The following is a 27,777-nucleotide window of genomic DNA, read 5'->3' as shown; positions in this document are numbered from 1 at the left end:
CTCATTTTATCTGTCTCTGCAACAGGGATTTCAATTGATTCTTTTTTTTTTCCCCTCAATGGAAAAGTACTATAGCACAGATAACACAAAAGAGAAAATAATGTAAAATTTGTGTGCAGATGACCTTAGTGTACACTGCTTTTCCTCTAGAATGTATCATTTAACTATAACTTGTTCACACTGACTCTGTATCAAGTCTGCTGTGTGCATTCCTTATCAGCACATGAGACCATGGGTTGTGGGCGGCAGGGTGACAAGGAGACACGGATGATGAAATGACACAAGGAGTAGGCAAGTGAATTCATGGGAGGTCACGGTCTTGGACCAAACTCTTGCACTAGACCCCAGCAGATCAGACCCAACCAGACTGGGGTCACTCACGATAGCTTCCACACGGTAACACCGAGCTGAGAAACAAGCCAGCTTTCCAAAAAATCACATTCACGGCACCGATTAGAAAGGGCCCAGCCCACCTGAGGGAAAATAAAGAAGCCGCCCTGCTTTATTCCACACCAAGAAAGCAAACTAAAGTAACGTGACGTTAGCTGCTTCTTTTGTGTACTGCGGCATTTCCTTGTTCCTTCTCAAAGTAGCTTCAAAAGCCCATTTTCCTGCCATGCCCAAGGAGCTCCTTTCCATTTCACATTCAGGGGTGCTGCTGGATTCATGAACCTCGAGTAAAAGCCAATTATATCTTTAAACTCGATGTGTTGAAGTGTTGTTTCTGACACATCACAGGGCAAAGTCAGCTTAACATAAAATTCAGGACAGTTCTAGGCAGGAAATCCACAGGCAGGAAGTGACAATAATTAGATTCCCAAAGCCAAGAGGAGGGCCTTGAATTTAGCCTTTGCAGAAGGTTGGACCTGGTAAAATAAAGCCAGCTATTTTCTCTCCCCTACCATTTTGCCATTGTCAAAAGGGGATGATTTTCCACAAAAAACAGCCTTTGAAATTTCATCCAGTGTAAACTCTGCCCACGGCTTACCAAAAATGGAAACAACACAAGGAGAAGATAATTGTCATTTTCTCCTATCACAAAGGAGACTTCTAACAAAAATGAACAGGGGAGAAAAATCAAAAACATGGCATGAGACAGCTTTGCCACCATGACGAAGGGTGAGGGTGAGTCTCTAAGTCACAGCTGCTTCCTTCTTCACCGCGAAGCACACTGCACCCAGTTTAACATTCCTATTCGTCTTACCCCATGACAGCACTGTTCTCCTCCGATCCACTTAGGTCCTAAAATAGCAACTGCCCTAAGAACACAGGAAAACAGCATCCTAAATGGTATATATTTAGCATCTCTGTAGCCTTTTATGGCTTCAAGATACTGAAAGAGCATTTTCATGACTCCTTCCATCTGCAACAGCAGAGAAGCAGTCATTTGCTAAAGGCATAGAGAAAATCATGAGAATGAGAATCCAAATTCACAGCCCCTTCCAGACCATTCCTCCACCCACAGAGGGCTTCTACCTCACTTACCACCATCTCCTTCCTGATTGCTGATTGGCCATGGATGGGCTTTGAGAATCTCTTGAAGGACCCAAAGATCTGTGCTTCACACTTCCTCTTCCACGGAATCCCACTGGAAGTTGTGAGTTGGTGCACAGGAAACTAATTGTACCCAACACCATATGTTATCTGCCAGGATGCTGGAAACTAAAAAAGTCAGAGCGCTCTGCAAAAAGAGTTGCCTGTGCCAAAAGATGCCTGCTTAGGACGCCTGATTTTCCTGCTTTGCAGTATTTGCAGCCAAGTTTATAGCTAGCTCTATGGTACAATGGTAATCAAGGTTAATGTAATTGCACCTATAATTTTTCCTTGGCGGATATGACCCAACTGAACCCATAAAATAGTATAAAAGAATTCTGTAGTTTGACAGAATACAATACACAACCTAGCAATGTTCGGGACTATCTTAAGAAATCGGATGCTTCACAATATTTCCCAGACCTAGTGTGTTGACATAATCTCAAAAATCTTAGATTCTGCATCAGTTCAGGTTCATGTGCAGCTTTAATGGTAAAAGAATTCAATTTCAAATGAGCTCCTTCATTTTTGTGCAAACCAGAGACAAGTAATGACAGTATTTTCTTGTCTAGGGCTTCAGGAAATGCAGCAAACACTTATTCCACTTCGTTCCTCAGACAAAAAAAAGGGCAAGTTCTTTGTTCCTCATTTACTAGAGGAAAAACAATGAAAGAAAGGTGTAAGTTGAAAATAATCCCAATCATAGACTCTGAAGGCTTCTGGGACATTTTTAAAGACAAAATCATACTTTTCTCTACAATCCTTTCAGATTACGACTCTTTCATAGTGGATATACATGTCTATATTTTTTGTTTTCTATGAAAATTCTAACTGACATTCCAGTACTGGGAGCCAAAAACATTTTCAATACCATAAAGTAAACAGCACAATGCAGAAGTGGTAAAATTATATCCTCACTTTTTCTGCCTCCCACACTAGTGTTTATACCATCAAAAAGAGAACCTGATCTATCAGTTCATAACAATAGACAGTGATTTAATTTCTGACACCCGGCAATAAGGTAGACTTCATCAGAAATCTTTGCTCCATGAGAGACTGTCTTGTGATTCTCCACTTCACAAACCTCATTTAAATTGAACACTATCTCAGAACAGCTTACCAATTAAATCAAGATGTCTTAATATTTCGGAAAAGAGATCCTTAAAAGCAATAACAACATTTCTCAGCTGTGTTTACAGCCTTGGACACTGCTATTTAAAATATCCCCAAGGATAAGTCCTAGGAAGAATTTCTCATTGCACAATTTCAATTTGCTGCCTTTAATAACACATCTTTCCTAGCACTCCATTGTAGCATTCAGGAATGAAAGCCTAGAGTCCAGCCTGAAAATAAAGAAAGGCCATCATCAAGGGAACTGATCAGATATATTAGAAATATATGTATTTTTTCCGAAGTAGTTAAATTATTTGTAAATATATATAATCATATATATGCTTTTAATATATGTGTTTATGTATGGTATATATATTTTAAAATAAACAGGAAGTAGCTTCCATTTGATAAGCATGTACTTGTCATGTTCAATGACTTGGCCACAGGCAACAAAAGCGTTACCCTATTCATTCTTACAAAATCCTCTAGGAAACATTGGTCTCACATCGCAGCAATGGATTGTAAGATTTGGATAAGCTCAGCAGATGATGTTGAATGAGACCTTTAAGCCAGTGTCCGTGGAACTGCCACATTCTAATGCCACCTACCTTGTCAGGCACCACACACAGGATCAGATGAGCCACTACAGTCTTGGCCTTGCCCACCATGGCAATCCAACCTTGCTAAGTTGCTCACATTTCATTCTTCTGGTTTCTGTTCCCATCAAACTCCCTCCACTATTGACAACAACAAATTAGTACATGAAAATCACTTAGACCATAATGTAAACTCATCTGAAATCTAGGTACATTGTCTCTCAGTGGATGAGGAAAGTAGTTGTTATTATATTTCTTTCATTCAGTGAGTTCATTCCTTAGGCCCTATTCATGGAACCTCTCTTCTGGTGAGGCACAAAGCTAGGTGTTCACACAACACAATCCCTTCACAGCTAGGAGTAGCTGTGTTCAAGGGTAGCGATTTGAGTCAGATAGAGATGGAGAGAGGAGAAGAAGCAATGGAGAAATGAGAGGTAGGAGGCTAGAGTAAGGGATTAGAGCAGGAGGAAATCTGGCCTACAGTCAGAAAAACATGATACGAACCATAATGGAAGTCTATGTGTAGACCCCAAGGAGGCCATTCCAAGTTCACTTTGAATCCAGGAACTTACCAAATGCAGAAGAAGAAAAAGGATGCTCTCAGCAGAGGAAAGAAAATGGCAAAGACATGGGTGCACAGAAGACCATGGTCTGAGGAGAGACCTGTGAGGAGTTTAGAGCTAATTAAGAAAATTACAAGGAAGGGAAGTTGAGCCAAGAGTTAATAGATCTATATAAGTTCCATAAAGATCAGACCTCTCTCTCTAGACACTGGAGTATAACTAAGATTTGTCAACAAAGACTAGCACCATGAGGGTCTTCGTTTTTAAAATGTTGGCAGAAATGCAGACAAATGATCAGGGGAGAAACTGGATAAGGAAGTCTTATAATATTCAGGAAAGAAGTCTAAAGTAAGGCAAGAGGGGCCGGGGATTTAGCTCAGTGATTTGGTGGCCTGCCTTGCAAGCGCAAGGACCTGAGTTCAATCCCCAGTACCAAAAATAAATAAATAAAGTAAGTAAGTAAGTAAGGCAGTAGGAAGGGAAAGAAAATCATGCAAACTAGAACTAGTGATTGAGGGTGAAATTAGAGAATTTGTAACTGGGATAGGTAGTTATGCTGTGATCAGAGGAGAAGAACAGACTGGTGAGGCCAGAAGAGGTAAGAAAGAAGGAAGAAAAGAAGTTTGATTTAGATGTATTAAACTTGTGATCTAGAATTTCTATATAAAGATGTGAGACAGGCCAGCAGAAATTCAGGGTGGATCCCAGAAGAAAGGTCAAGGCTATAAACACAGATTTGGACAAACATTGGAGTTGACAATCATTGGTTATTGGGGACTGTCATCCCTTAGAAAGAAAATCTAAGTAGAGCGGCTGACTGACACCAAAGTACATGGAGGGGAGTGGGTAGAAATTATTTTACATTATTAGCAAATTATTTCCAATTGTTTCCTAAGTGTATTTTCTATTCTTTCCATTGAGTAGAAGCTTTTAGGCAGGTGCCACAACAGATCTTCCTTGTGTGCCTCACAGCCACGTGGCAAGTACTAATAAACAAAGGGACATGAAGAAGTATGGACTGGCGGTGTAGCTTGGGGAAGATCATTTCCCTAGCATGCACAAGGCCCTGACTTCATTCCCTAGCACTACAAAGATAAAAATAAAAATAAATGAATTAATGATGTGTAGAGAGAGCACACAGATAAGGAAACCTGTTTCTATACAGCCCATGAACGTGCACTTGGAAACAGGTGCTCTGGAAAAACAGTTTTTTGCTTTCACCTCTGCAAATGAAATTCAGGTTTCTTCCTGGCTGAGGGCCTCTGCTTATTTTCCATGGATTAACGCTTCCAAGTGAGCAGGAACTGACTTGCCAAGTAGTCTAATTCACTTGGCTGGTGCATCTCACTTAAAAAGCCATTAACAAGTGAGATGAGAGGGGTAAGGAATGTCCAATTAAAGCAATTGCTGCAGTGTCCAAATGCCTGGCAGCTGTGCCTTCCTCATACCACCAGCCAGCTATGAAAATAAGATTTTCACACTTCCTTGATAGTACAGCCAAACCTTGGTCTGGAAGCCATTGAGGCATGACAAAAGCTGGACAGAAATTGTAAGCCACCATCTTCAGTTATTAAAGACAAGAGGCTTCTCTGAGTTGGGCTGTGATTTCTTAGATGTGACACCCAAAGCAGAGCAAAATAGAAGCAAACATATGCTTCATTAAATTAAACCTGGTCTACCTCAGAAGATGCCATCGAGAGAGTGAAAGGAAAGCCCAAAGGATGACAGAGAATGCCAGCCGATCTTATATGATCAGGAACTTGCATTACAGATCACATAGAGTATTCTCATAACTCATCAACAAAAAGAAAATGGGAAAAAGACTTGAACAGGCATTTCCTTTAAAAATATAAGAACAGCTAATAAACACATGAAAAGGTGCTCAACATCATTGATCCACAGAAAAATGCAAATCAAATTCACAAGATACCATTTCACACCCACTAGGATAGCTAAAATTAAAAGGATGGTGGGGTCAGGGATTTAGCTCAGGTTCTGCTGCCTGCCTCGCAAGCATAAGGACCCGAGTGTGATCCCTGGTAACAACAACAACAACAAAAAAGAATGGCTAAGGCAAAGCTTTTGACAAGGACGTTGAGAAACTGTATGCCTCATACATTTCTGGTAGAAATGTAACGTAATTCAGCCATTTTAAATAAACCATTTGGCAATTAAACATAGTTGCCCAGCACTCTCATCCTGTGTATACACCCGAGAGAACTAGAAACATTTGCCCACTAAAAAAGTACACAAATGTTCAGAGTGATATTCTTAGCAATATCCTAAAAGTGACTACAAGTGATGAATGGATACAAAAAGATGACAAATTCATACAATGAAATATATCTGGCAATAAAATAATGAGGTACTGATACAATAAATCTCAAAATACGCCATGTAAAAGAAACTAGTCACAAAAAAGCACAATTTCTATGATTCCGAAAGTTCACGGAGAATGTCCAGAATAGACAAATACATAAAATCAGAAAGTAGATTAGTAGCTGCCAGGGGCTAAGGGGAATGAGAAATGATTGTTAATAGGTGCTTAATTTTGATAATCCAAGAAATAACACAGTTTAAATAGAGATGGTCGCCCAACTCTGAGTACACTAAAACCCATTCAATTGGTGGATTTTATGCTAAGTGAAATATATCTCAATAAACCTACTTAAATAGAAAGAAAATAGCCCTTCTCTCCCTGGGTCTCTCCCTGTGAAAACACAGAGTTTCCTACCAGGAAGTAAGAAGGAACACTGGTCTCAGAAGATATCAACAGAAGTAAGTCAGTTAAGTTTTTAAGACAAAACTGTTAGTGACTTCTGGTTGCTAGCTCGCCTCAAATGCAACAGTTGCTCAGTCTCCCTGATGCATCATCTTCATTCCATCCTTGCCTTTGTGATAAAAAGGGAAAAGGCAGAAAAAGAGAGATAAGAAGGAAAGGAGGGAATTAAGGAGAATAAAAGGAGAAGGGAAAACAGGGAGAGTGAAGATAGGTGAGGAGGGAAGACAAGAGGAGAAAAGAAGACAAGAGAGAGCTGCACGCGTTTAGTTCCAAGAAAGCAGTACTGGAAAACACATGCTTCATGCAGGTGGTCAAAATTATGAATCTTCAACCCAAAACAAAGAAAATAATACACTCTTCAATATGGGATAATAGCCTCCCGCTCCACTAGAATCTAAGGGGGCAGTGATTTGATTAAAGAAAAGCATTAGCTAAGCAAAGGTCTGTAAGTAGAAACTGCTAGACTTGAAACCCATTTCCCTAATACCAAAGAAGCTAATTGCTCTCAGTTTCCTTAGATTAGATCCAGGGAGAGGTTAGCTGTTAACACTGCATGCTCAGGGAGATGGTGACATTAAAAAGGCTGTAAAGGAGAACAAAAACAGGCTCAGCTTTGATACTGCAAATACATTTTAGAAAGGGCTTTTGAAAAGAGGAAACAAAAGGGTGTTTTCCTTAATGAGGAAATTCAAAGGCAGTGTAGCCTGTGACTGTGGGAGCTGCTTCTGGAAGAAAGGAAAGGATGTGGTCATAACAATGGCTGCCCTTTGCTGAACAACTTCTCTGCACCAGACTCTCACATCCCAGTAATGGACCTGTGATAAAAAAAAAAAAAAATCCCTGCCATTTAAAGAAATCTCGCTTCTCCATTTCCACTACCCAGGTCCCACATTTAAAGGTATTAAAGGAGGCCTGCTTATACTAAATAATAACACTTTAATGTTACAGCAGGGCTGTCCAATAGAAATGTAGTATGAGCTATAAATGTAAATCTTAAACTTTCTGGTAGTCATATTAAAAATAAGAATTCACTTCAACGATATATTTTATTTAACCCAATGCAGCCACACTGCTTTCATTTCAACATGTAAAGCAACATTAAGAAAATTTAATGTGGCATTAAAATTTGGCTTTTGGTATACTGAGCCTGCGAAACTCTATGTGTACCCTTACAGAGTCTCTGAATTCAGGCTACTACATTTTATCCACTCAGGAGGAATATAGCATGCAAATGCTACCCTTTTTTTTCTTCCAGAAAAATGAAATACCTAGGAATTAACCTAACCAAGGAAGTGAAAGACTCTACAAAGAAAACTAGAATACTCTGAAAAATGAGATTGAGGACAGAAGAAGATGTCCCCTGCTCCAGGATAGGTGGAATCAATATTGTCACAATTGTCATACTTCCAAAAGTGTTACACAGATTCAGTGAAGTCCCGATCAAAATACCAACATCATGATTTATAGATCTAGGAAAAACAATCCTAAACTTCATATGGAACCAGAATAACAAAAGCAATTTTGGGCAACAAGATCAAAGCAGGAGGCATAGATATACCTGACTTCCAGCTTCACTTTAAAGCCACAATGATAAAAAGAGCATGGTGCTAAATAAAAACAGATATGTGGATCAATGAGACAGAACTGAAGATACAGAAACTTTCCAAACACACTCAGCTATTTGATCTTTGACCAAGGAGGCAAACGCACATATTGCAGGAAAGATGGCCTATTCAACAAGTCTTTCTGGGAAAACTCATTGCCTGTGTGCAGAAGACTGAAACTGGACCCTTATCTCTCACTATATACTAAATCAAAATCAAAATGGATCAAAGATCTAAACATAAATATTAAACTTTCTGGAATATGAAACAGGTAAAACATTTGAAGACATGGGTATAATAAAGGATTTTCTAAACAGAACCTCAACTGCAAAAGAAATAACAGCAAGAATCAACAAATAAGATGTATCAGACTAAAAAGCTTTTATACAGCAAAAGAATTGATCAGTAGAGTGAAAAGACAATGTACAAAATGAGGGAAAAAGTTTTGCCAGTTACTCCTCAGGCAGAGGACACTGGCTACCATTTCAGATGATGTACTCGCTAAGCCTCTACAAACTTAAAATCTTGACATGCATTGTCCTAATTATCCTTCATGATTCTGTGACATGTTTTGCAGGTGAATAATCTGAGACCCCAAAAACTAAATAGTCCAAAATCACATAGGATATGGAATTTTCTTTTCATAAGAAGGAAAAGTTTGAATAAGTAAATCGAATGGTCACATAACTGTTAAGTGTACAACCATTTTAAACCTCATTCCACTTCTCAGTCCAGGGTTCTTTCGGGAGTGCTTCAGAGTTTGGCTTTGCCCAGATGCCTCAGTTGAACTTGGGGAAAGAAGGGAGAAGAAAGAGCATTAAGGCATCCCAGCTGCCAGAAGGGAAGTGAGAGCCCCTAAGAACACAGGTCGGAAGTTACTGCGCAAGCCCAGAAGCAGCACACATCACTCCTACTCTCCACTGGTGGACTCATGAGGTGACTGCACTAGTCTAGGAGGGAGACAGGGAAATGCAGAGAAGATGGTTAGGATAAAGAAGAATAAGAAAATGGACTGGGTGGACATCCAGCATTTCGCACTTAACATTGCATTGTGCTAACTAGATATAATCCTGCGAAGAACTGAGGCAGTCACTGGTAAAAAATAAAACAAGTTAGAAACTTTTTATAAGCCTGACAGAGGAGCCAAGGCTCCCATTTTAAAAGCACTTTTCCTGTAAAATACCACATTAAAGTGTTTCATATGTTTTTTTTAAATTATTCTTCATAGGAATCTGAGGAATGTATAATTTTCTTGATTTTTCAAAAAAAAAAAACAAAAAAAAACAGTGACACTAGTAAAGGATAGATAAGTCACCCATGGCCATACAGCTGATAACAGCCAGAACTGGTCTCTCAGTTTAGAGCTCTTTTCAGAATACCACACATACCAATTACTAAGAAATTAACAGTGTAAAAAATATATCTACTATGCACTGAATGCCTGGACTGTAAGGTAGTATGCCGGGTATTACAGTTGAGTTATCATCTTATTTAATCTTCCTAGAAGTCTAAAGGAACAAATTTATTCCCCAATTTACATTTAAGGCAAGTAGGGCCAAGATAATAACGTTCCAAAGCCTATGAAGCTAAACTGATAATAGTTCCTAGATTAAAACTCACCTCTGACTCCAAAGTGTGTAGTCCTTCCCCTGAATTAATTTATCAAAACTTACCTTATTAGGGAAAGGCAGAGACAAGGTAGAGGATAAAACCTTGTGCCTGACAGATAGAAATAAGATTAAAAAGCGGGGAGGGAATATAGAAGAGAGATTAAAGGTAATCGCAGAAGAACCTCTTTTTAGCACATTTCTGTTGTTTTGTTTTTATTCATCTCATCTCGACCCTATATCAGATTTCACAACTAAGTTGTGGGTAGAACTTAGTTTCCTTCCAGGAGAATTCAAGGCTCCTCTTTCTGCGTCTTCTCTTCCCTCTCCATGGAAAAGATATTACCATGGACTAGTCAAGTTCACAGGGCTGATTTGGGCCGCATCCTGGGACACTGGAGGAAAGAGAACCACCCATGCAGTAGGTCCCTTCTGTGATTTGTTCTTCCATTTGGCCAGCATGATAATCAATCTGGACATTCAGATTCTTCCTTCTGGGAAGCCAATGAGGTCAGAAGGACAGGGTGCTGCCCTAGAGCTCTGGGCTTGAGACCTCCAGGCCATGGGTGTCCTATATCATTGGACACCTATACCAGAGTCTCTTTGTTTTGTGCCCATTTCTCATCTTTTTAAACAGTAAAAATGCGAGATGTAGAGGCAAGCGTAATAGGAAGGTAAGGCTAGTTCTCTAAACTGCACTAGATCGAAAAGACGTAAAATATCCTAATAAGAAATCTGGACCTAAAAGTCCCTCGATGTTTTCATTACAGGTACAATTCAGGCTCACTTGCAGATGCTGTTTCCTGCCTTGGAAAATATTCTCTCACCCTGACTGCACCACTGCCACCTAAAAGTGTCCGACCCATCCTCCACAGTCGAAGTCCACAGCGGTCACTGTAACGAAAGCCTCCCTGTCTTCCCTCCACAGCTGGTTCTTACTCCTCTGAGCTCTCAGGGCTCTGTGCTTATTGTCTACCAAGCAACGACCCTGTATTACAATAAGCTACGTACCATCCATCTCCTTGGCTAAACTGTTGAGCTCCAGGACACAGGATGTCTCTGTCCAGTACCCAGGACTGGGCCTCTCAGCAGAAGCCTGTTATATACTGACAAATGGAGGCTTCAGAATACCCCAGGCTGGCCAGCTTGGTGCTGGTGTTTCCAGAGGCTCAGCTTCTCTTGGCTGAAGGTTGCCTCATGCTGTGGGCATCTTCTTGTGCATTTTTCATTCTCCATAATGGCCTCTTCTTATCATACACTTTATTGATCTGTCTGAGCAATGAAATTTATAATTTATTCAATTTCTGTAATAGCTTTGCTCCAAAGAGCACAGTGGGACATGTAGAGGCTCCAAGGCAACAGCGAGGACGACCAGAACAAAGGAGGCACCGTGTGTGGACTGAAAACGAAGCCAGAAGGCATGAGCTGGGAAGGAACTGCAAGGGGAGAGCCACTGTCTCCAAAAGTGGCAGGCAGGTGAGGTACCTGGGAGTCTGTGTCAGCCCTGGCTCCATCCACGTGCAGGTTTCTCTACAGTCTGACAGGAGAAACAGTATGGGAAGCACTTTGAAAAGATGAAAGCACACTACGAATGCAAGGAATACAATTCTGTTATGATAAATTAACATCAACATAACTCATTCAAGTTTTAGGAAGTATTTCGTATCTAGGCAAGTGAAGTGGAAAGCCTGGAGTATCCATCTTCTTCTGCTAAATGACATGCTTTTCTAGAGCAAGGACCAAACCGTATTCATTTTGTCCACATGATACGTGCTTCACAAAATTTTCCAAACAACTCCAAACCACACATTCGCATTTCAAGAAACACATTCATTCTTTCTGGAATTGTAGTGGATGAGTGGGTGTTCAATGCCCTATTAACTTTCAATCTAGTCTGAATTCTCATGGGAGATGGCCATAAGAGGAAACACCTAGTCTTCCCTCTTCTGTGTACAGAAATTACATTATTAGTTCTTAGACTATGACATGCATTTAATTTCTAGTATATTTGTGGAAGATAAGTATGTCTCAAACCTTTCAGCTCTTGAATGGTTCCTTCAATGAGCCTAAGTGGGCTCCCATCTCCTCCTACTGCACTGAAAATAAGCTCCTCCTCCTCCTCAAAATAAGAATGCCAGAAGTGATTCACTGATTCAACATGAGTGCCTCTGTACCCTTCCACAGATACCATGAACCTGACTCCTCGTCCAGTGCTCTAGCCCCACCACACCCAGTTGCTTCCAAGCCTCCCAGGGAGACCAGTCTAGCCTGAGACCTCCTCTTGGAGTGCTCCTGAACCCAACTCCAACTTCTTGGAAGGCAGAAGCCAGGTTTTATTAGTCCACAGATTCCTAACATGGGATTAGGGGCTGCTATCATTTAGATCTAGAATGTCCTCCAAAAGCCTCATAGGTTCAGTGATGGAGCTTTTGGATGGTGATGAGATCATGGGTGTACGATATGCACTAGTGGAGTGATCCTCATGAATGTACTGTGGGCCTGGGATGGAGCTGAGTCACAAGGGGCATGACCTAGAAGGTGTGTTCTTGTCCCTGGATCTTCCTGTCATTCTCTGCTTCTTGCCCACCATGATGTGACAAGCTTTCCTCTGCTACGTTCCTCTACCTGTGCTGTTTCTGCCTTGGAGCCAGCCAGCCATGGACTAAACCATGAGGCAAAATACACTTCTCCTCCTTTAATATGTATGCATTTAGTATGTATACATTTAGTATGTGTGTATTTCATCTCATGAATGGGAGAGTGATTAATACAGGACTCTGTTCCCTGAGAGTTAACTAAATCAGGAACCTAAAATTCTTTCGAAAAAATTATTAACAAGAACAAAAATATGTCTAACTAACAGCATTTATGCCAAAACTGAGTTACCTATCTAAAAAATTATAGTGGAGTCTTGATTATACAAACTCAATACATTATACAGAAAATTGCTTTCACAAACAAAAGCTAAAATAAAGAATCATGAATTTGTAAATGTCTCCCATTTTTCAAGGAGTTTCACAATCAGGTTGAGATTAAAGTCTTGTTTATAATCATAAACAAGTGTGAAACCTTCGCCATACCAAAATCATTTCACCTAAGTTCTAGTTTAGACTTACAAACTGGAGACACTGGAGATAAGGAACATACTTTGAGGATTTCTACAAGGATTTGAAGGAGGGAATGACAAAACAGTGCCTGAAAGTAGTCTTCAAGTAGTAATGACAATTGTCTATATTGTTACCTTTTAATATATCTACTCGCCACTAGTGAGAAAAGCAAACCTTCTAACAGCCATTTGTATATTCATTCAATCCATCCTTGACCTTAAGAGGTGATGTCATGGATTGAATTATATGCCCTCAACATTCCTCAGAATGTGTCCTTGTTTGGAAAAAAGGGTCCTTACTTATCTAATCAGTTCATTAACATCAGGTCACACTAGAGGAGAATCAATCCCAGTGCTGAAGACTGCTGTCTTCATAGAAAAGGGAAATGTGCCTGTAACCCCAGCACTCTGGAAAGCTGAGGCAGGAGGATCACAACTTCCAGCTCATCATAGGCAACTTAGAGAAATCCTGTCTTAAAATAAAGGAGTTTGGGATGTAGCTCAGTGTGAAGGCCTTTAGTACCTCAATCAATCAATCAATCAGTAAATAGAGAAATAAGGAAATGGGAGTTGAAGGAGAAATCCAGAGCAAACCCTGTAGCATCAGATTTTTGGCCTCCAAAAATGTGACAAAATAAATTTCTCACTGAAATCACCCAGTGAACAGTATTTGGTTAGAAGAGACTCAGGAAATTAATTCAGGTGGTATTCTTATGATCCCCACTTTAAAGATCAGGAAATCGAGGCACAAGAGTTTATACATCATGTCAAATCAGAGATACTTATTTATTTACAGTTCTAAGAAAACAATTTTGGCTTTCAAAAGTACCCAGTGTTGGTGAATTTTATCACTTCACACTCACATGTGTACCTCTGGAAAATGAAATTTGTGGGGTAATCTTTCTTCTCTTTGTATTTTTTAATTTTTTATTTTTTGGAGTACCAGGGATCAAAATTGGGTCCTTGTGCTTATGAAGTAGGCAGCGGAATTACTGAGCTAAATTCCCAGCCCCTTTCTTCCCTTTTTAAAATATCTCTGAATAGCTTCTGTTTTTCCCTAGTAAGTAAGGGACCAGTAGTTGAGTGACTGACTCTTGGTACCCTACACGGGTACCTGGAGAAGCTGAAGCCCACCTTTCCAGGCTGGAGCAGAGGTGAGCTGTGTTTGGGTCAGTGAGGATGTTACCTCTCTGGCTAGGTAGGATCCACCAGGGTACTTTACAAAGATGTTCCCAAATTTGTATGGATTTGCTATTGCTGCTTATATTCTTCACTTCTTTATGCCCTATATGAAGAAGAGAAAGGAATCCACTCATTCCTGATAAATGAGTCCTTGAAAGCTTAGTTAAAAAGCTGAGACAATTAAGATCTTTTAAAACAACAACCTTTGAAAGCAACAGCAAAGAGTTTCTCATGGCTGCCCCTGTTTACTACAAAATGTGTTTCTAAGATTGAATTTTCTTGGAATTGCTACAGAGAGAAATTCAGGTGTGGAGCCCATTTATAGAAAAACAGCAGGGGAGTCTAGAAAAGAGGCCAGATGAAGCTGGGGAGCATATCGGGCTTCTGTGGAGAAAGCAATGGCCTCTTGCTATGATTTTGCCTGGGTCTGCAAAGCATGGAAGCTAATTTGCTTCCCACTGACCTGAAAGAGATGCTGAAATTCCCCGGAGACAGAGCAGCCCTCTGGTCACTTCTCTGCATGGGCATTGAAATGCAACTACCATTCCTCCAGCCTAAAAGCATATTTATGATTTAGTTTGGTATGGTTTGGTTTGGTTTGGTTGATTTGGTTTGGCTTTGTTGATTTGTTGGTTTGGTTGGTTTGGTTTGGTTTGATTTGGTTTATTCGTTTGGTTGGTTTGGTTTAGTTTGGTGCTATGGACTGAACCCAGGGCCCACCTATGCTAACAGGCAGAAATTTCTCCTGGAGCATGGTTCAGCTAACCGTGAAGCTGAACATGTGGGGTCTAAGATCCTAAATTGGGAAACAGAGGAATCTAGGAAGAGCCAGGCCACTGTGAAGGGAAGGTGTAGAAAAATTTAGGAGAGGCAGAGAAGCACTTGAAGGGACAAGGAGAACTCCGGGTCCCCAGGACACATGCGCTCTGGTGGATAAAAGCACAGGAAGAGACAAAAACAAGTGAAAATAGAAGGAAAAATGTAAACAAAGGCTTTGTACATAGGGAGTGGAGGGGTGTAGAGGGAGAATGGAACGAAATAAAAGAAAATTTATTAAAAAAATAAAATGTAATAAGAGCTCTCCCCGACCCCTCAAGCACAGGCTTTGGTACCACACAGACCCATGCTGGAGACAGAACTTCCTCATCCAATAATTTTATTAAACTCTTGGACAAGTTATCTAATCTCCCAAACTACGTTTTCAGATCTATTTAGTAAAAATAATACCAGATGGCCAGTACTTCTTAGACTATTTCTTATTACTCCCTAAGGAACTTTTTTAGACTTATTTATTTGCACGTTCACTAAATTTTAATCCTAAAGATATGCTGCAATCTGTTGGTACATCGTACACATATCTGTATCTTGTACATAAAAAGTTAAGGTCATTTGTTTCCAGGAACCACTTTTGCCACTGAGGGAGATAATGCCCCCCTGAGAATGTGGACCATAGACAGGCGCTGTTAAAAGAAAATAATGTGCTGTAGATTATGGTGCCCGACCTTTGGGCTTGGCTGAGTCTCACCAGGCAAAGAGGAATTGTTTTGGGCCACATATAAAGTATATACTAGTTAATGTATATGTTACAGAATTTCTTTTCTCATTTTCTTAACTTACTAAATTATCATATGAAATAACACAGTAAGCCCAAGTTTAACAATCAAATAACAAAACTTACATGTCTGAATAACCATAAAATCTTGTCTTCACAGCCACACACAGCTGTAGGGAAATCGAGATAATTTCATCAGTAATCACTGCGTTTTACTTGCCCAGTGGCACAAGTCCACATAATATTTGACACACAGGGGCTTCTATCTGACCCTCGATGCAGTGGGTACAGGAGAGGGAGTTAGCATGGCACCTCACCACATCCTCCGACCCTCCACCGCAGCGCTCTGCTGTTTCCTAGGCAGAGGGTTATGCATATGGACTGCACCATGTGCTAGCATGATGCAAGGGAGTCACGAAAAAAATCATTTAAAAATCACATCTTAATGTCAAATGTTTACAGTCCTGTGCGACCACATTATCAGCTGTCCAGGGCCACATGTAGCCCATGGGCCATGGGTTGGACAAACCTACTGTAGACAGAGTTTTTAGCACATTGTTTGGCCCTGCCCATTTAGAAGGGATAAATGCCCTATACAACTGGTCAACCATACCAGTGCAAACCAGTCTGGTAGGTTAAGCTATACACCCATGCTCTGCCTTGCTCTTCTGACTGGTAGATGCTCTTCCCTACTCCTAGCTTCTCAGTTTAGCCAATGCATGTTAGATTACATATAAAATTGTTATAATCTATAAAATTGTTACTCATCTTTATCTCATGCATCTTATGCTTAAGCAGGTAAAACTTTGGAATCCAAAGCAGGTCTTTATAACTTTTGTGACTTTGATCATATTAGATTCCATCAAACCAAACTAAACTGGCCTCTCCCGATGTTAACACTATACGAATTAGTAGTAGTTTCACTTGCAATAATTGTGACATTAACCTTACAAATGGAGAGGAATTTTGGAGGAAATGAAGGAAGGAACCAAAGGGGTGACTGTGGGAGCAGCAAACACATATTGAATATTATTTCTTTTTTATCATATAAGAGTCCCACGTGGCAGGCTCCCCTCTTTATGGAGCTGGTAGGGAGGAAAGGGTGCTGTGGAACAATTTATCGTGTCCAGCTGTCCTGTGCAAGAGTGATCTGAGGCAGGACATAGCAGGGCTCAGAGAACAGGGCTCCTCTGTTCAACTGTACTACACAAAGGGGCCCGCTCTGCAGGACAGAGGGACTTTACATTACATAGCCAGTAGCCCAGGTTTGGTCCCACCTCAGTGGGGCATGGGCTGGGATTCAGAGACCATCTATGCCCCTCCAGCAAAGGCCTTGGTTCAGGCATCACTTGCACAACAATACCCAGACGCCTAGACTTGCATTAAGTGGATCTCCCCATTGGTCACTGACCATTCTCCCCATGCCAGGCTGAGCAGAGACAAACTCGGAGACTCTCATACAATGCAGAGACACTGAGTTCTGGAAAAGCATATTTCCTTGAATTACATTAATCACAGATAGGCATCTTTTCAATATTGCTGGTTATGGAAGCCTCTCTCTGTTTCGCATTGACCACGGCAGATAAAATAATGCTGAGCGTGATTTTCTGTACAGTAACACTGTGAGCTGTAGCAGGGGTCCCTGAGCCCCAAGCCACTTACTGGTACTGGTCTATGGCCTGTTAGATATCAGGCCACATAGCAGGTGGTGCACAGCAGGCAGGAGAAACTTCATCTGTATTTATAAGGGCTCCTCCCCTCTGTCTGTGTTACTGCCTGAGCTCCTCTCAGATCAGCAGTGGCTTTGGATTCTCAAAGGAGCACAAACCCTACCGTGAAATGTGTGCACAAGGATCTAGAGTGTACCCTCCTCTGAATCATCCTGAAACCACTCCCCCGATACCACACTCCTGGTCCATGGAAAAATTGTCTTCCAAAAAACCAGACCTTGGTACAAAAAGGTTGAGGACTACTGTGCTAAAACACTGGGTTCTGGTGCCACACTTCATGGCTTCAAAGCCATTCCCTATGCTGTACAAACTGTAAGGCCTCTGATAAGTCAATTCTACCCTTTGTAAAACAGGAATGATGACAGTACCTACCCCTAAGAGATGTCAACATTCCATTAAGCGTTTCGGCTGTCTGTCACATATAACAAACCACCCTGATTATTAATGGCTTAAAACAATAACCATTTCAAATATTTCAAACAGAACTACCATATATTCCAGCAATTTGATTTCTGAGTATATATACCCAAGAGAACTGAAAGGTGACATCCGTACACCCATGTTCAGAGAAGCATTATTCTCAAAAGCTACTTCAGTGAAAGCGACCCAAATGTCCATGGGCAGAGGAAAGGATGAACAAAAAGTGAAATATACACACAGTGGAATATCATTCAGCCTTAACAACTAAGGAAACCCTGATCCACGCTGTAAGATGAGTGAATCTTGAGGGCCATTATGCTAAATGAAATAAGCCAGCCATAAAAAAGCAGCTGCAGCACTATTCCACTTACATGAGGTATTAAGCGTTGTCACATTCACAGAAGCCAAAAGTACCATGGCTATAGGCAGGAGCTGGCAGGAGCGGGGGCAGACAGTGAGTTGTTTAATAAGCACTGAGCTTCCACTGTGGAAGATGAAAAGCCTGTGGTGATTGGTTGCACAGCAACGTGACTTTATTAACACTACTGATTATATACTTAAAAATGATTAACATAGTAAATTTTATGTTATGTATATTTTGCTACTATTAAAAATAAAGTAACAATAAAATTTAAATTAAAAAGAAACTATTTTCTTGGCTCATAATTCTATAGAACAGCAATTTCACAGCCATCTGGTAGCTCAGCTGGGCTTGGGTTTTTAAAGATGGCCTCTTGCAAGCCAGCTCTTAGCTGGGCCCTCTTTCTGCACTGTTTCACTCCAGGCCTGTGTTGCAAGAGAGGGCAGAAGAAGCAGCAAGGTGTCTTGAAGCCTTGTCCTGCAAGTTCCATAATGCCACTTTTACAACAGTCTATAGGTCAAAGAAAATCACGAGGCCAGCCCAGACTCAGAGGAGCAAGAGCTTTCCCTTGGGAGGAGGGGAAGGGTAAAACAAAGCAAAAAACAGAGAGGGGAAGGGTGAACAGCCAATTAACATCGCAAATGTGCATGCATCAATGAGGGCAGAAATTATTACTACAGCAGCGATCTTCACAAGCTACACTTAAGGTAAAAGAACCATCCTTGGCACACAGTAGGCATTTAGCAGCTATCTCATTGTTGTAGTTCTTACGATATTTAGAATGCCAAATATGTTTGCTGATTGACAAACTGGAGTTGATTCTAATACTTCCCATGCATTGCTTCTGATCAGAGAGAAGAGGAAAAGCTCTCAGTTACTATTTAGGGTTTATTTTCCACAGCTAAATTCTAAACAAATTCCAACCAAATCTCACAATATGAGGTGTAATAATGCTAATCTCACACTTTCCCCATAAACTGGGTAGGTTTGCCTCACCAGAACTACATAAAATTAAATTATTTTGTAAAAATACTTGAACTCTAGTACACTGCCAGAGGATCTTAAAAGCTCAACTAACAAAATAAAGGATAATTTGAAAATTATGTAGATTGTTCCCTATGAACAATGTTTAGGTATTTTTGCATCCTCCTTTTCATTCTTCCTATTAAAGTTCCATAATTGTAACTTTAAATATAGTAATAACAGAGAGAAACAGGTAATAAACTCAATGCAGAAGCAACCAAATATAATATTAAAATAAAGTGTGATCTGATTTTAAACTGTTCTTAGGCAGCTGGTCCAACTTCTCATCTTTGCATTTCTATGTACTCTTCAAAGGTTCAGGAGAAGTCATTGCTGGAATGTCATTGAATTTTCATTAGAAAAAGATAAAGGAACAACTGGCTTTGTTTCTCAGCCTGTTGTACTGGCTCCTATTACCGGTATAAACAGAAGTATGGGCAAGTTGAAGCTTCTGAGCCAACTCATCTCTAAGCAAGTACAGGCCCTGTGGTGACCTGCTAAGCTCAGATCTCCCATTTCCAAATCTTTTGAAGATAATGTTTGAAAGGATTTTCCTTTATACTTTTACATTAAAAAAAAAAAAAAAAACCCACTGGCCATTGATCTCTGTCGCAAAGAGGCCCCTCTGCTCCTGCCTTCTAGGAGGCAGGAGAATGGGTTCACCGTCACATGGAAATGCCTAATGCATGCACTGACATTTAGTAATGCACTTCCCCACCCTGACCTTTCCACACAGGGAGGCGCGAGTGGGGGCTGTGGCGCTGTTCTTCAGCACAGGGAATGCTAATGCGCCCAGTCCCATGGCAGCCACACGCAACTGTCCACCTACAGAGACCACAAAATGAAAAGGTACTCCTGGACAGTATCACTTCCTGCCCAACCAGACCCTGTGGAAACAAATGAAAGTTAACCAAATGAGTAAAAGCAAAAGCTATTTATTCAGATTGTGCTGCAGCCAGGGAGCCACCACATTGTCACTTGTGTTTTGGCAGAGCCTGGGAGGCAAGCACAGAAGTGGGAAAGGTTCGTCCTGGAAAAGGAAAGCTTCAGGTACACCCTGATGGGGGCTGCTGGGCAAAGGAAGCTGTAGGTGGGCAGAGGTGCTTCCTATGGTACTGGTTAGGCTTTCTCTGGCTGGTCCTAGGCTGGATGTGGGGGGAAGACTGGAGAAACTGTCAGTCAGTAATCAAGTCCAGGTTATTTGGGGACAGCTGTTTTAGAAGTTACTGTTAGTGAGCTAGAGGTTGTAGTCTGGCTTCCTAAAGACTAACTTAGAGGGAGCCTGTTTCCTGAGGCTAGGATGTTGCTTTCCCAGCAGAGCACTGCAGGCTGGAGGTGAAAATTCCACTTGTCTATAGGGTCTGGCTGTTGTCTGTGTATTTAGCCTTTCTGCCCAAATGAAACCAGCGTCATTCTGGTGAGGAGTCTAATTTGCATCTGATAAAACCTGTCTGAGGAAGGCTTTCTTTCCCATCCTGTCCTACTCCGTATTCAGGCTTCTATCAACCTTTAACACCCGAGGAGGAGCATCAGCTCACAGGACTTTCTTGCTGCTGGCATGAGCCCCTCTGGGCCGGAAACTGTCATCTAGTTGCTTCATTTCCAACTTACAAGCTAATATATGGTGAATAATTTGTCAGAGTTTATGCTCAGCTAAAATAAAAGACACATTTTATGTTTTTTAATAGGAGAAAGCACCTCTCATTTCCAGAGATAACATGTTTCTTAAAAGTAAACTAATGAGATATCTGAGGAATGGAGAATTTAAAAAATAATTTGTAAGACTGACCTAAAAGTACCCCTCCTGGGGCCCACTTCCTACTGGGTTTTAAAATATGCCCCAGTGGCTTGACCCAAGAACAGAGCAGACCAGGAAAAGCAGAAGATTAAGTCAGACATAAAATAGAACAAAAGTGGATCTGAGAGAGGCTTTAGGTGGTTTTACCCCAGACTGACCCTCCCCAAGGTCACAGGGCAATTTGTCAATTAATCCAAACGCAAGTATGTGAAGAAAAGAATCGGAGTTGGGAGTCAGTTTGACAGGTTAGTGGAAGAGCCAAATTATGAGAATACATGTGTGGGAGAGAGTGCTGTATTTTAGGAGAGAAATTGTTCTCACAGACATCGAGATTTAATTCATAGTATTGCAGAAACCAGAAAGCATTGCTTAAAATCTGGCACCCCTAAACTATAATGTTCTTAAAAATTCCTCAATGGCAGGCAAATCTCTGTCAAATGGCCCACTGCCACACTTTAATAAGAAAATTCACCCTCATCCAGAGCAATGTCTCCTGCTACAATAGGCATTTTTCTGCCTTGACATCCTAACCTCAATTCTCTTGGGCTTGAAGCATAATTATAGCTGATTGGTGTTTATCTCCAGATACACCCTTTGTCAACAAAGTAATGAAATTAAATGCTTCACCAATGAGTACTTGAAGGTTTTAGATTTTTTCCCCCTCAACACAGACTCTAGAAAGCACATCTCTTGCAAAAGGAGCTCACCAACAATATTTTCCAAATTTTCCATAGAGTCTCAGTAGTAAACCTCTTGGAACACTGAGTATATACTATACTATGTGATTTCATGAGACCTAACAATACTAGAAATATCCTAGTGATTTCATAGGCACTGATTAGTATGCTCACTGAGCTTTTATGAAAACCAACAAAGAAGTTTTGGAATTTTCCCTAGGAATTTTTAAAATGTAAGACAAGACAGGGTGGTGGACCAAACTCTTACCAAAATACATTCCAGTAAGAGGGATTTCGACACAGACATATGCATGAGACAATGACACATTTGCACTTATCTAAGGATAAAAAAATCTAAATATCCTCTACAATTTTAATTAATTTTTCAAATATTTACTGTCTCTGCTGGGCACCAAGTTAATGATAAAGATACAAAGATAGGTAAATACAGTCCGTACCTTCAAGTACTCCACTGTCTAGGGGGAAATTAAGCTGGACAAACAAATAGCTTTAATACAATGTGATAAATGCCACAAGATAGATTGATCTTGAAGTTCTCAGGCATCTCAAATGAGAATGCAATTAATTCTCCGAGGAAAGTCTTGGGAAAGCTGACATTCAGTCATGGTACCTCCACCAGTGAGGTTGTTTACAGCCCGAATCCATTTTGATTGATTGGGCCGGAGCAATCCTGCATACAAATGTGGAAGGCAGGAAAAGAGGGGCATTCTAGGTAGAATATTTTTCAAAATAGGGATATAATTCCTGAATTCACAAGTCAGTTGGAACCAGGAGTTGATATTTATACTTGCATCTGATTTTGGCTTCCACTATAAAGGCAAATCATCTTTGAGAAACACAAAAGCAACAACAACAAGTATCTATCTTCATTTCTGCATGATCAAGAAATACCTTTTAGGGCTAAGGATATGGTTCAGTGGTAGTGCTCTTGCCTAGCATGTACGAGGCCCTGGTTTGACCTTCAACAACGCACCACACACACACACGCACACACACACACACTTCTCAGTTAAACCCCACGTAGAAGCTGAATTGGTCTCTGATATTTCCAATTGTTGATACTTTAAAATTCCATTTATTATCTTTGATAAGATTCCAAATAACTGCATCTGTAATTATTCTTAGTGGAATCCAACTTTCTATGAAAAAAATGAAGTCTGCCTAACTATACCACAGGAAGCCACCAAAGCTTCCCTGGAAAGCAGACAGGTCTCATACAGGAGGCGTCCTGTCCCTGCATTGGCAAGAGATGTGCCCAACATCGATCACAGATGTATTTTAGGAGACAGACAAAGTGAATTCTTCTTTTCAGAAGAAATGCACAGCATTAGGTCAAATTTCAATATTTTACATCCTCCACTATCTGCCAGACAAGAAGAAAAACCCAGAGCTTGGTGTTTTATACCCTCAGTCTGGGTGCAATTGATTTACTTTCATTGGAATCATTCATCTATCAGGGCTGAAAACATAAATGTCAAAGCAGCCATAATATATTTGCACCAATAAAGCTATCAGTTATGCTTTCACACCACATACAGAGAGGACTTTATTAACCTTCATGAGGATTAAACACAAAAATAACTTTAAAGGAAAACGTTTGGTGTTTTTCAGGGCAACTGGTGTGTGGGTGGGAAGGGTGGGGTAGAATGAAGCAAGTTAGTACTACTGGGGGGTCCTTAGATGTGGACAGAAAGAGAAAGTGGGTTTTTTAAAGATGAAGCGGCTCCTCTGAGACCCTGAATCTTGTCTGTCCCCATACAGCACTCACTGCCCCCTCATGCCAATCTGTCATCATTTCCACTCCATTATACAATTCAGACACATGCAACTTATTAGGAAACTGTGTCCCCTACTTTTCCACAAGCTATTGTCTCAGTAATATTATCTCCCCGCACCATGAGAGAACATTAACCAGGCTCGCTAAATCCAGTGAAGCACACAGCAGGTTAGAAACTGCCTCCAGAATAAACAGTGACATGGGCAACGCGGGCTTTGTGGCTCTCGTGTTATTGAGGGATGTGGGTATGGGGCAGGGGTTTGCTGTCTTTAACGGGTCTGTTTTTCTCCTCACGTCTCTACCACCTCTCTTTTTCACCTCCATCCGTGGCTAATCTAGGAAAGGGACTTCAGATAGATTCATTCAGACAAATACACACGTCACTTAAAAAGCGCAATGTGTTCTTCACAGGGGACCAAGGCTGAAGTTTCTACTCATGAAATTTCTGGCATCCATATACAGAAATAGGGACTAGGGAAGATCTGTTCTTGAACAGAAGGCCTGAGATTCAAATATCAGATTAAATCACATTGCAGGAAATTTAGAGGCTGTTTAAAGTCTTCTGGTATAATCAATTTTGACTGCACCAAATAGACTTTGAAAATAAGGTGGCTTTGCTTTTGAATAGATGGTGAGGGCTGTTTCTCTACAGTCAAAGTGGGGGAGGGAGCTTTGGGAAAGCATTGCAAGTGTTGCTGTGCCGGCTCCTGCTCCACTGATGTTCACAATCCTCACACCAGGAAGCGCTGTCCACCTGTCCAGGTGCCCCTTCCTGTAGTACCGGCTGCACATCCACACAACCTGAAAGGAACCACACCAACCCTCCTGAATCTTTGCTGTCATCAGATGCCCACAATATCAACTGCATCTCCAGGAGACTCCAACTCCAGATCAGATCTCTTTATTCTCAAGGGATTCTTCGTCCTGAGGGGTCAGTTGGTGAGAAAACTGCATTTTAAGACAAAGAAAAGTCTCTCTCGCTATGCAGAACTTTTTATCAGACTGATTTAGGGAAAATACTGCATTGCTATCCCCACAGGCCCCCTGTCCCCTTAGAGATTTACTTGGAAGCTCATAACTACCAAAATCAATCTCTAGAACCAGAAATCTTTTGTTTCATAAAACTTAGAGGTATTTGTTATAATCTGTTTGTGTCTACAAAGAATCGATGTAGTATTATTTAATATAGAAGAACAAAATACTTCAACCAGGGGATAGGGAACTTGACATCCAGATCAAATAAAATACTCTTTTGCACGAAGGTAATACTGACTTTAGTACCATAGCTCACCAAGTCTATCTTAACTCCACCTAAGTAAAAGACATGTCTTCTAGCCTTTTCCCTTATTAGTCAACAAATAATGAGAATTTATTTGGGGCTAATACCATGCTCTGGAGCAGGGATACAAAGATCAACAAAATGAATTTCTTATTCTTGACATTATTAGAGAGGAGGTATTATAAGGGAGACAAAAAGATGAGAGAACATTTTATTTCTGGCCAAATAAATAAAATCTCTCTAGAGAAGGTGGTCCTGGAGTAAAATCTTGAAAGCAAAACAGAAGTTTGACAGGAAAAGCCAAGAATAAGGAAAGGGCCGTGCAACAAGAATGAGAACCAGAATCACAGGCAGAGAAGTACGAAGGACAAAACAGTCAGAAAATGTTTCATGACAGGTCAGTGTGAGCGAAGCATCATATGACAGCAAGTAGTAGCAGATGTGGTTTTTTACTAAAAGTTTAAGACATGCTGGACTAAATCAACAATGTCTTTGGGACTTTGACCCTAACTATGGATCCACCTCATGTAAAATTTTCCATATAAATTCACAGAGCTTGCTAATTTCTTGACTACTTTATGGGCTCAAATTTAAGAGTCCCTGCTAGAGGCAGTGGAAAAGCACAGACAAATATGTAAAAATTCTTCTGAACAAGAAAATCTCACCAGTGTTAATAAGAAGGATAGACTGGAAGGATGAACAAGTATTCAAAAAGAAGAAAGTTGTTGCAATATTCCAGAAAAGATCATTGCACAAGTTCTTAACTGGATTGATGACTGTAAGATAATCATGTGGATTTATACATGCTCCAGATTGGCATGTATATTCCCAAAAGCATATTTTAAATATTAAATTTTTAATGCTTAGAGGTAAGGCTTCCCTTATATCCAAAAATGGAAAAAAAAAAAGCACAAACACCTCGCTGAACAAAACTTTTAGGGTGCTCTTGTTTAATAGGATGACCACCAGCAAAAGAGAAGTCACTCTTCCAGCCATTACTCACATTACAGAGCCAAAAGCACAAGTTCATTCTTTCAGTACAACCAAAGCTCATGTCAAGAGCTGGATAATAACATTTTGTAGGAAGTGTGAAATACTAGATATTTCTTGAGTTGATGTATTTTTATTTTAATAACTCTTTTTACCAAAAATCTTTACTCTTAAAAAGTAAGGATTCTACCACATATTTTGGGAACAAACAGAAATAAACCCAATCTTTCCAAAGTCTGTGTCCAAATATGACAAAAATGTATATCAGACTTTTTCCATTTTTGTTGAGTTGACAAATGCATGAACGGAAAAGGTAGAGCTGGCCAAAATAGAGTAAAGATCCTGGTTGTAGCATCACTTAAGCAAGGATGTGACTCATCGTGATGGGTGGAAGATGGCCTAAATGACTATTCCCAAGGAGCATAAGGGAGGAAAGCTATGAATCTCAGCAGGAAACAAAAGCTAGGTGAGAACCATAGTCATTTTCCATGGCATTTCAAGGTATCTATCTAGTCATAAATGGCAGACCTCAGCACTATGAAATCCATGTCCAGGTGTGACAACCACAGCTTCATTAGAAGTCATTAAATAACTGACCTCACGGCTTGTGATTGGAATTAAGAGCTCAAATATTTTGGACTTTTCCTAAATCCCCAGCTCTTTGCTCCATTAAACATAATCATATGATGCAATATGACTATAGCTTTAAGGTTTCTTGGGAAATCCATTAAATGATGGTATATAACCATGATCCATTTGTCTCTAAATTCTATTTTCATGGAAGGTTCCAAAACCCAAAGAGTTGCTTCATATTTACCCATCTATCCCACAGGCATCGTGTCTTTCTTCCTGCTAGGAACGGTCCTGGAATCTTAGATTTACCAGAGCTTCTGCCTTATCCAGGAGGATCTCTCAATCGGGCTGCATCAGTTCGCATTTTTTGTGTCAAATCCAACCTTGCTGCCAGTGGGAATGGATTGCTCACAGCTTGTACCACAACTCAAGGCAAGGGACCACCCACACAGCAAGTGGCCACAATCATATGTTGCTCTGGTCTAGGCTGGTGTGGTTTTCACAGATAGTTTTTGCAATGCTTTGTATCTACAGATGTCACAAGCAAGAATAACCTGAAACTCTTTCTCTTATAAATAAATACATCAGAGAAGACCCCATACCTCCATGGCTTGCTCCAGTTCATCTGATACAAACCCCCATCTCACCCCAGTGGGTTCTCCCTCATTCCTCCTTCAAAACCTGATTTAAATTCCACTTTTTCCAGGAGGAAGCCCTTCCTCTTTCCACCAAGTCAGGATTATGTCATCCTACCATATGTCCTCACAGTGCTTTACCCTAGACTATAATGACCTGATTACTGCCAGCATCTTATAAGATGTATAAAGATCTGAGTAACCCCATCATTACCTGGTATGATGGTATGCACTCAAATTTTTGCTAAATGGAATGAATGACTCAATCAATCATGCATGAAGACATGGGATAATATAAAAAATAACCAAAATACTTCTCATTCTGTAAAAAATGCTCGCTTTCAAAAGAACAACAGTAAACAATGAGGAAAGATTTCCTTATATAATAGGCAGGTCCTCAAAACATTTTTCTGTCTTTAATGTTTCCTTAAAAAATAAAAAATTATGGTTGATAGTTCTTGAAGAAATCATCCATAATCAAATTAATCAGTTGCAAGGAAGAATTTTCAGGTTTTACCCTATCTTCACACTTCTGATAACATTTACCAGATTATTAAGTGAGATCTGGTGAAATTTGAATTAATGATCAAGAGGCAATTAATTGGGTCAAGCGTGTCTACTTTAGTAGTTTAGCATTGTAGATTTTTAAGTGAAAAACGGTGTTTGCAATTAAAAATAATAAGCCTCCTCCTCATTCACTCATAAATACCTTCTCCATACCAACCGTCATGAGTCATAGGACTATGTAAAAGCTGGGATAGAGCAGCAGCTCAGAAATTCAGAGCAAGATTCAGAACCGTGCTCCTAGTCTCTAGAAATCCAGCTCTCTATTCTGTTTGAAATCTAACTGAGTTA

At 40.3% G+C, this 27,777-nt stretch overlaps 1 protein-coding gene across 2 annotated transcripts in view; it reads right to left on the bottom strand.

The window, feature by feature from the left end:
* The window catches only part of St6galnac3 (ST6 N-acetylgalactosaminide alpha-2,6-sialyltransferase 3), a 391,438-nt gene that overhangs the window by 344,299 nt on the left and 19,362 nt on the right, over positions 1-27,777 (bottom strand). Inside the window, exon 1 of one of the 2 annotated variants that reach the window (XM_010605157.2) lies at positions 1,486-1,531. The exons of the other annotated variant lie outside the window; for it this stretch is intronic. Coding sequence (XP_010603459.1) covers positions 1,486-1,491 — 6 coding nt within the window. The 5' untranslated portion in view covers positions 1,492-1,531. Of the gene's footprint in view, positions 1-1,485; positions 1,532-27,777 lie in introns of those variants that run through there. 2 annotated transcript variants of the gene reach the window in all.

Source organism: Fukomys damarensis, unplaced genomic scaffold (assembly GCF_012274545.1).
Source record: "Fukomys damarensis isolate Sample0158 unplaced genomic scaffold, DMR_v1.0_HiC HiC_scaffold_33, whole genome shotgun sequence".
In the NCBI taxonomy this organism is placed as follows: Eukaryota; Metazoa; Chordata; class Mammalia; order Rodentia; family Bathyergidae; genus Fukomys; species Fukomys damarensis.
The sequence above is the reverse complement of the archived record's forward strand: the minus strand, read 5'-3'. Positions and strand labels throughout refer to the sequence as shown.